We start from the raw sequence: 10,647 nt of genomic DNA on the forward strand, positions 1-10,647 counted from the left end.
GGAGAGAAAGAGAAAGAGAAAGAGAGAGAGAGAGAGAGAGAGAGAGAGAGCGAGAGTGAGAGAATGGGAAGGAGAAAGACAGATCTTTCCTTACTAGTATAAAACAAGTAAAATAATTATTTTAATGAATTTCAAATTCAACATCTTTAAGAAATCCAATATGTTTAGTATGTGTGGGTATATTTGTTGCTATGTGTCATTGTATGCCTACTCAATTACTTTTTTTTATTGTTATAATTTCTCGTTAATGTTATTTAAGAAACACAAATTTTATTTTATTTACATATTGCTTAATGGTTTTTGCTTCTATCACTTCAGTAACTGAGATTTGTTTTGTAATACTAATTTCAAAATTTTTCTTTTAGTATTTTTTTTAGAAAAAAAATAACATTTTATAAATTGTGTGTTTGATTTAAAAATGTTATTCCTCATTTAAATATATATTTAAAATGAACGCCATTTTGGATAATTTATGTAAAAACTTGTTAAAAAAGTAACATGAATAAAAGAATACAAATTACCTGAACACGAAATTTCTAAAAACAATTATTTGTCTGACTACATAACATGTAAAAACAACGAGCACAGCACAGCGCAACTTCCTACGTGATCAGTTCTAGTTAAAACTAAGATTAAGTAGAATGCAATACACGAAGCGTACAGTCAATGTTTCTTGGTTAAATGTTAATGTTTTAAATGAGTAATGAGAGTAAACCTTTCACTATTAATAAGTGAGAAAAACTATATATTGAGCAATTAATTAATTTCATAAACAGAAACAAAGTTACAAAAGTGTAAGGATAACTCTTTCCTTTAGAGAACTTGCGGGCGGACTTCGCAAAAAACGTCTAGAGTCGCTAAGCACCGACCAAAAAAAAAGTTCTTTATAAACCCACCATTCAGAAAAAAAAAAACATGTGTAAAGACACATTCCTCAGATATAGAATGGTTAAGAATAAATACTTATTCCTCATATATAGGATGGTTCCTTTATAACATCCTCATCTCCTTCACTCCCATTTCTCTCATCTTCACTCTCCATCATCAACTCAGAGGCGTAGCAAGGGGGGGGGGGGGGGGGCGGGGGGGGGGACATATGTCCCCAGGCGCTGACCTTAGGGGGGGGGGCGCCAAATTGAAAGTTTGAGGGGGGGTGCAAATGAAAAGTTCGAAGGGGTGCTAATCGAAAGTTTGTCCCCGGGCGCCGGGAGGGGTCGCTACGCCTCTGCATCAATTCACTCTTCCATACCCAACTTCTTTCCTCCCGTCCTCTGTAATTTGTCACAAAAGCTAATTGTGTTGCAATTTTTCCTTTAATAAACGAACAACGAATTGGAGCCTGTTTTCTCCATTGTTTAAGCAATTAAAAAAACTGTGGCCTTCTATTGAGTTATGTTTAGGAGAGATTCAGGTCATAACGCAGGAAGGTGGGACGGATTGGTCAGACGGTAGAGTGTTTGACTGGGTACCCGATGATGTCGGGTTTGGAACCCGGACATGAGTACGTATGACGTCCCTGAGTCAAACCAGCTCAGTTAAATACCTGACTCTTGCGGCTTGGCGTAGAATTGACCACATTTTTTTAGCAGAAACAGGTGAACTCTACTTCATCTGCCATAATGACCTCTAGTTCAGAAAGAGTAACGTTTCTTTTACTTGTCAAAGCACGACAATAAATATAGCTTCACTGAATGGGACAGATACCTAGAGTAGTACAGAAGGCAGAGGCGTAGCGAGGGGGGGGGGCTGGGGTGCGGACCGCACCGGGTGACACCATTTAGGGGGGGTGACACCAAGGCAAAAAAATAGCAAAATACATAGAGAAAAACTTGAGGGGGGGGGATCAAATCGAAATCTTGAGGGGGGGGGGTGCAAATCGAAAGTTTGAGGGGAGGGGGGGGGGTGCAAATCGAAAACTTGAAGGTGGGTGCAAATCGAAAATTTGAAAGTTTGTCCCCGGGAAGGGTGGCTACGCCTCTGGGGTGTGACACCACTAAATGCCGCACCGGGTGACACCCGACCTCGCTACGCTACTGACAGAAGGACTTAAGAATTGACAAACGCAGGTCACAAACAGTGTTTCTTCCAGACTATTATCTCCGGGGTTGGGGGGGGGGGGGCACTTGAAATTTTCAGGGGGTGGGCGGACTAAAAGTATATATTTTCTATATAAATTCAATCCTCCCCCCCCCCCCCACGAATAAATGCCTGGAAGAAACTCTGGTCACAAAGTCAGGACTACCTATAAACAGCAATCCCAACACCACAGAAACATTGTTTCCAGATCAAAACGGGTTTAACCTGAATTCTCTCAGGTCAATAAACTGAAGGTTAAAATAATTAAATATACACGAAAGACAATTCTTGAAAAAATTTCAAGGGAAGTGATCTGTAAAGATTAAAATTGTGCATGATTTTGTGAGGTTATCGACCCTTGAGACACCAATATTTCTCTTAGCGGAAAATTAATTAGATTTCTCAAGCAAAACCTTTTAAATAGTTGGCAAAGGTTAGCGTATTTAATAAATATATCACGTAAATTTAAACACTGCTACCCCTTCTGTTAAAGATGATGCAATTTTTTAAAAAAGAAAAAAAATTGATAACAATATTTTGTAAAAAAAAATGTATAATTTAAATAGAATTTACATACAATAACGAACAACTCCCACACGGAAATTTAAGTGCACCATCCAAAGTTTCACGTGCCCCGCCCCCTTTCCACTCCTCTCGGAGAAAAATAAATTGTCTAAAAGAAACACTGCCGATCTATTCTTTACCTTTGGTGAAATCGATTATACAATTAGTTTAAGCATTACAATGTAGTGTAGGGTATACCAATCATAAGAGCAATTTACACTGTCTTCCTTAAACCACTCAGCAAAAATCTGTTTTATGAACAAGCTGTCACAGTTTAAGTGATCTATAAGGGCTGTAGAACCAAGGGTTGGGATGGATAGCCCAAAAGCCCTCTAAGGGCAGTAACGCCATAGGGTTGGGATGGATAGCCCAAAAGCCCTCTAAGGACTGTAGAGCCAAGGGTTGGGATGGATAGCCCAAAAGCCATCCAAAGGCTGTAGAGCCAAGGGTTGGGATGGATAGCCCAAAAGCCCTCTAAGGGCAGTAAAGCCATAGGGTTGGGATGGATAACCCAAAAGCCATATATGGGTTGTAGAGCCGAAGGTATGGGATAATTAGTAGTATATTAGGTCACTTTTGGGTCGCATGGGTGAGCAGGATGCGGATGCGGATGCGGATGCGGAACAAAGGCTATATAGGAAAATACTCCCAGCCGGAGGTACAATGACATATAGCAAAATACTCACCCACCAGGGTGAGGTGGGTGATCCGGAGGTACAACGAGATATAGTAAAATACTCCCTGGGTGATGCGGAGGTACACCGACATATAGTAAAATACTCACCCACCTGGGTGAGGGTGGGTGAGCCGGAGGTACAATGACATATAGTAAAATACTCACCCACCTGGGTGAAGGTGGGTGAGGGTGGGTGAGCCGGAGGTACAATGAGATATAGTAAAATACTCACCCACCCTAGGGTGGGTGATGCGGATGCGGAGTAGGTCAGTAGGTCACCACCGGTGACCTTGTGACGTAATTAGTAACATTATGACGTAATCATTGACCTAGTTACGTAATCAGCGACCTAGTTACGTAATTTTAATGAGTTTTTTTAATTAGTTTGAATTTAATTTTTAAATTTTAATTAATTTTTATTAACTAGTTACGTAATTTTAATGTCTTTTTTAATTAGTTTGAATTTAATTTTTAAATTTTTAATTAATTTTATTAACGAGTTACGTAATTTAATGCGTTTTTTAATGAGTTTGAATTTAATTTTTAAATTTTAATTAATTTTTGACCTAGTTACGTAATTTAATTACTTTGATTGTATTTTTATTTTGTTTAATTTGTTTGTTTACTTGTTGTTTAATTTAATTACTTTGTTTATATTGTGTAATTTTTATTAACGAGTTACGTAATTTGATTATTTGTTTATATTGTGTAATTTTTATTGACGAGTTACGTAATTTGATTATTTGTTTACTTTTTAATTATTTTTATTTTGTTTATTTTTAATTTTATTTTATTTTATAATTAGTTAAATTATTATTAACTAGTTACGTAATTTGATTTTAATTACTTTTGTTTATTTATTTATTTGATATATTTCTTTTCTTTGTTGTTTAATGTTGTTTATTTATTTGAATGTATGTATGTTTTAAATAAAAGACTAACACTAGCATGTACTAGAACAGTCTTTGTATAGGTACCATTCTTCAACACAACGAACGTTACAAAAATAGAACATCCATTAAAGATAACGATCAGCCACAGCTGTTACGTATCGACCCGCCCGCGAAGTTTTCTCACCGCTGCCCGTTTTAATGGGAATGTATTGATCGCAGCCGCTGGCCCATCACACCTAATTAAATTTTTGTTATGCTTCACCGAGTTTCCCCCGAGCGGTTGACAGCTGTGCAACAGCTGTTGTGCGACAGCTGGTGGTGTAATTAGGTTGAGCAATCGGACATTACCTTGTTGGTTTTCTAGTACGCGTATGCTACACGTATATACACACACACACACACACACTAAATTAGAACAAAAGTCTTCTTATATTTTATTTGTTTATTAACGTTTTTCCAATTCATCAAAGGCTTTTAAAATTTCATTCTGTAAACTCAACAGGCGCTCAAAGCAGACGCGACTCATACTAACACCAGAATTTGTAGGAAAATTAAGATCGGTCCCATCTATAAGCTCTCTAAGATTTAAAGTGTTTTTGTTCATGAATTGGCTAACAATCGCCAATTTAAATCCGGTGTGATTCATCGTTCGTATTTCCGTCACTTTATTGTTACCTCTGGCCACAAGTATCCAATCTTCATTAGACATCTTGAAAAAAATCTTTTATAATTAGTTCCAATAATTTGAAGTGTTAAACGTAATATAATACGATCGTTAATATATTGACGATTCGCTGACGCCGAAAAGGGTTGTAATATAACTTTTAAAGTTGCACCGCGAGCTTTCTTCAAAACAAAATAGGCTGCATATAACCCGCAACTGTTGGTTAGAATATCTTGTAACACTCTTGAATTGTAAACGAGTGGTCTGTTTGAGTTATTTTTTATAAAAGACAAAATGGCCGGCTCCCGAGGTGGTAAGCCAAAACTATCGAAATAAGTAAATTGCGATAGTCCGTTGAAAAATAGACCAACCCAATGACTCCCTGCCTCCGAGGACGAATCTAGATTGATAATGAATGCCGCTTGCTTCGTTCTATCGAGACGCGCGGGTAACTGATCGCACGCTAAAACGGCAAAGAGAGTTGTGCGTTGCACAAATAAGTCCGCGGCCAGTATACTTTGTAGTTCTCTTGTGTTCATTTTCTTTTATAGGCCAAGTTAGGCGGTGTAATCTGTCAGCACTTGCCTCGTTTTCGAAATTTCTAACACCGAATCAAGTTCAGCATACACAATAACTTGAATCGGGTCAGCTGTAACTTGTGAAAATTTAAGTTCAATAGAAACAGGTCCGGATTTAGCCAATTCAAATTGTTCACCATCCAAAAGACTAGGGCTTAAATCAAAAGCAAACAGGGTATACCCGTTCTTAAAGTTTTTATAATCTATCCCATTACCAGCATCTTTTCCAACCATACCAAGAGCGAGGTTACTATTGAAAAACGCTCTAATGGCTTGTTTCTTATCAAAGTCCATGACCAGTGGTTTTCCCGATAACGAGCGACCATCAACGCTTACATTTAAATACGTCAAGTGAAAATGTTGAAAATTGAAGGGGTTTTTCGTGTAACTTCCATTAAAGGCGGTAGAGGCGACTAGACCGATCACTAAACGGGTCGGTGTTTGACTCATATACAAATTGTCTTGGTTGTGACTTAACATACCTTTCGGTATAGCAAAGGTTTTTATTACAACGCGTTTAAAAGGGTATTTTGCATTTGTTGTCGTTAAAGCCTTTTCGTGTGCGATAGAAATGGCGGGGTTAAGTCTGGCTTTTCTAACCACCAATGTTGCGTACGTTATAACCGCTTTATATCCCTTGTTTGGTTCTGCTGTCAAGAGAGTGAAACTGTCTTTTGCGGGTGTAAGTTTAATTTTAATGTCAACACCATTCAGCATATACCGATCTTGAGCGAAAATGTCAGAGTGTATACGTCCCATCATATCGATCTCATGACTTTCAGCCGCGGTGGTGCGGCGAATCCTATACCCTTCATTATTGTCATCTTTGAATTCCTCGAAATAACAGGCTAAGTCCCTCGCATAAAGAGCGGCCGATAGAGACCCATTCTTGGCCTCTTCCCCGTGATTTAACGTAGCTTCCAGATAGGCGCGATACGGATAGGTGTTCTCACTAGCAGTAATTAGCGTATCGTTTAGAGAAATATCCACTTGTGAAAATAAACTGTGCAAAAAATAATTGACGGGTGCGACATCAACGTCCGCTGGTATTGAATCACCATTCGCTAAGGTTACTTTAGCGCGCACGTGTAAATAAGTATTAAACAAATCGAGATAGTCTTCACTGTTGCCAGAAATGGCAAATTCTATAGGTGCACCTTGTGCCAAGGACGCCAGGGGATGTATTTCAACAAATTGACCCTCCTCGACGGCAGTTTGTGTCGGGGGTGTACTAAATAAATCCAATCCAGAATGTAAGCACTCACAGGAACTCGGGTGAATAAGAGCCATGGTTAAGCAAATATATCTGAATACTTGGGATGCTTCTTCTTAACACACGTCTTCGAATGTTTGTGGTTTGGTCTGCGTGTTAGTTTTATCTGTTGTTCGAAGGGTTCACCCGGTGGTCTCGAGAACCCCCGCTTTCTTCTCAACCCGCTTCCTGATTGGTTTTGTCCTAGGTGATCAACGGCGCCTTGCAATAAACGATGTCCGGCTTCCTTGGCGTGTTCTTTAAACGATTCTCCAACGTCTCTTCCCGCTAATGCGTCGTTTGCAACTTGCAACCCGGTACTAACACCTTCTCTGAGTAAAGCCTTACCTCCGGTCTTTATCCAAGGGAGGACCATTCGGCCTAGACCACTAAAGAAACTACCAATACCGTGTCCTCTCTGATTTCGTCCACCGATAAAAACGGGTAAACCATCGCCGTACTGGTTACAGTAAAAATCCTCGTACAATTTAGGGTTTCGATGTAAAAGTGTGTGTTTCACCATGGTGTGAGTTATTCGAGATCGAAATGTTTACGTGTTCTAAAATGGAGTGTCAACACCGACGTTCCACTTGTGAATGAGAGCGTTTGTCCCAAGTCATCGCATAAAAGTATTTCCACAGTGTCGAATGAAAAGCGGTTCAGGGGGATGTAGTGGGGTTTGTCGTAAATACGAAAAACGGAACTTGGTTTCTTCTCAACGATCGGTACGGTCCGAAGCAAAGGGACCATGACATCACCAACCGGTCTCGTTTTTACGAGGTCACAATAGACGAATACCGTTTTTACTTCGTCTTCAGGGAGAGGTTTCTCTCTAACTCTACCAGGAACATGCAAATAGCTTGTCAACCTGTCACGGATGGTACTTTCTATTCCTGTCGCAATTACTTTTACGACAACTTTCTTAAATCCCTTGTTACAGTTTGAAATTATAACTTCCACTTTTTGTTCATCAATATCTCTTTTTATTAGTTTTTTAATAGCGTTAACAAGCGGGTCTATGTAATTATATTTGGTCTGTCGTACTCCAAATATGAAAAGGTTAACGTCTTCACCTTCTGTACTGGAATGATACTGGAGCCAAATTTGATGTTCTCTAAGCATACAAAACGCGTTCGGCATTTGAATCTCGACCAGACCAACTTCGTAGTGTAAACTCACATCGATAGTCTGTGGTAATTTAACGAAAAAATGCCCAGCCTCGTTGTCTGGAAAAACATTCGGTGATGTATTGCTAGGCAGGGTCACATAAAAACTCATTGTAAAATTTTGGTCCTTGCAATGGTTGGGTTAGGTAAAATATATCCGAGACAGCTGGATAACAACACGACCCAGAGTTTTCCCTCTTTGTCGTCGACCGTTCCACGCGTCAGATTAAATAGTGAAAAAGCAATGACGACAAATATAACCAACATTTGAGAGATGAAAACGATTTCCGGTCGTGTCCTTAGTCTACCGAACCAACTCGAAATGGTCGAACCGATAGAAGACGTGGTGGATCTGGGTCTCACCTCGATCCCACCGAACGGTCTGAGCGTTTCTTCCAACACGGGGTCATCCAGACTTAGGCTTTTTACCGTTTCCTCCATCCCTAGTCTTTATATTTCGAAATGTCTCTAGCTGAAATCCAACTGTTGAATGAAGGGTTATAACCGAACCACTTGACTAAATACTCTTTACCACCGACACCCTTTCTTTCTTGTATAATTTGTTCGACGCGGTACACTTTTTTGTCCCCCACTTTCTGAAGCTCCTCTTTGTAAAACGAACCTTTCACTTCTTCACCTGAATCATCTTTCAAGACGTATGTTACAGGCGTTGTCGCGTTCACGCGGCTCACCGTAAACAGTTCTTCCGTCCACGACGGGGTATAACCCTTTTTAAACGTGTTTCGGCTTTGGCCGATCCGTACACGATCACCTTCGTTAAATACTTTTCGATAAGTAATGTCCCCATGTTCGTATAAAGTATTCCAGACCCTTTCTTGATTAGACAAATTAACATTCACAGGGGCCATACGAATACTCCTATGGTACGAGTGGTTATAGTTGGTGATCAAGTCGTCTACGACATCAATGTAACGAAGACGATTTGTTTTTGTAAAGTACCGCCACATTTTTTCTTTTAATGTTCGATTGAATCTCTCAACTATAGCCGCCTTAATATCTTCATTCTCAGTGGTAAAGAAATGAACGCCTTCATCTTTAAGAAATTTTAAAAATGTCTTGTTGACAAATTCACTACCTTTGTCTGTTTGAAAATTTATAGGTTTTCTAGTAGTAAATATTTTACGTACGGCCTCCGCTAGAGCCTTACCCGTTTTTTTCTTTATCGGAATCGCCCAGGCGAATTTGCTAAACACATCGATGCAGGTCACTAGGTAAGAAGCACCACCATTGTACTTTCGTAATATGCGCATATCTATAAGATCCGCTTGAAACTGGTGATTTATCCCACCGGTGATGGTGGCGCGCCTCTGAAAGCGTCGCCGAAGAGGTTTATGTAACGTGTAGGTATCCTGATGACTTAACCATTCTTTAATTTTCTTAGTTCCAATTTCAGGGTGCTTCAACACGCCGCCGTAGGCACCTGGTCTACTAGGATCATAGTAATGTCTTTTTAGTGTTTGGTTTTTTCCCACGCGTCCCATTTGGTAGTGCTTGTTTTAGTTTTCTTACTTCTGGTACGTTTCGAGGGTGGTGTTTTTTCTATGTGTGTCTTCGTTTTCTTCGAGGGGTGAATATCAGAGTCAGGCGAGCCGGATTTCGTTTTAGTTTCAGATTCTGTTATGTCTATCGTTTCTTTTTTAGGTTCGGTTATGTTTTCTTGTGGTTTTTCAACCTCGGTCGTTGGGGTATTCACGGTGGATGGTTTCACATCGACTAATCCTAGGGACTTGTTTCTATAATCGCTAAGTCGCGTCGTGTAGAGCTGTAGTGTCTTTTGATATTGTCTCACTTTGTCGTGTGGTGACAAATCTTCCCTATTTAAGATATGTTCCATTTGCATATCCAAAAGCCGTAGACTATCGTTGAGTGTATCGGGTGGCACATATGCTTTTTGTTGCATAGACTCTAATAGTCGAGGATCCATTAAAAGCATTTTCCTGGCCATCTTTAAAATCCCAAGACACCTTTAAGCACACCGAGAACTGGTCCGAGTAAAGCACCTAGGAAACCACCGGTCTGCAAAATTTGCTTTCGTCTTTTGACGGTCAATGACTTTTTGGTAAGTTGTCTCAAGTTCACTTTGTGACGACGCAAACGTCTCTTCTGACCGGGCGTGAGGGGAACGTTGCCTTTTAAGACATTGTGACAGCACTCGCATAACGTTTTTACGAGTTGTGGGGTAGCATTTTCGACAACGGCTTTCACGGCGGGTGGTTTGGCCCGAGCCAAAAACCTTAACATCTCACCTTGTTGTTTTACCGACTCAGACATGGTTGCTTTTATTTCGGGACGTAAACGACTTGCTGCTCGTAAGAAAAGATACTACTGCGTAATCTCAGATTATCCGGTGTTTCCTGTCGAAGGTCGATCAACAAATAACCATGAGGGGCCGATGTTGCGTCCTTAAAACTTTCCTGGACATACGAAACGCGACCGGGATACATTTGTTTTGCCAAATTTGTAATTTGTGAACCGTCTCTAGGGTTCTTGAACAACACTATGTAATGCGAATTGAGACTGATGGTTCTTTGTTCTTTATTTTTCCCGAATAGGTTTTGGACAATATACATGACACTAATATTACGATGGTGACTCCCTTTCGTAAACAATTTTGTAATTCGCTCATCTGTTTCCGCCATCAAATCATCGATGACGACTAGACGTCGACGTTTTCCATCCCCCATTGATCCATTTTCTAAGTCAGGAAGACCTTCCACAAACTGAACGTTCTTTATGGTATCAAACAAAGGTTGCCAC

General features: G+C 39.9%; 1 protein-coding gene across 1 annotated transcript; it reads right to left on the reverse strand.

Annotated features, from left to right (window-relative positions):
* Nucleotides 1-5,430: 5,430 nt before the first annotated feature.
* Nucleotides 5,431-6,741, reverse strand: LOC131932370 (uncharacterized protein F54H12.2-like). Its single transcript, XM_059289290.1, has one exon. It carries the CDS (start codon nucleotides 6,739-6,741, stop codon nucleotides 5,431-5,433), a length of 1,311 nt encoding a protein of 436 aa, XP_059145273.1.
* Between the last annotated feature and the right edge of the window lie 3,906 nt (nucleotides 6,742-10,647).

This window comes from Physella acuta, unplaced genomic scaffold (assembly GCF_028476545.2).
Source record: "Physella acuta isolate Inbredline_101_S28 unplaced genomic scaffold, ASM2847654v3 ptg002150l, whole genome shotgun sequence".
Lineage (NCBI taxonomy): Eukaryota > Metazoa > Mollusca > Gastropoda > Physidae > Physella > Physella acuta.

Excerpts from the sequence above, each read along its gene's own strand:
- LOC131932370 (XM_059289290.1), bottom strand. The coding sequence starts at position 6,741 with ATGGCTCTTATTCACCCGAGTTCCTGTGAGTGCTTACATTCTGGATTG.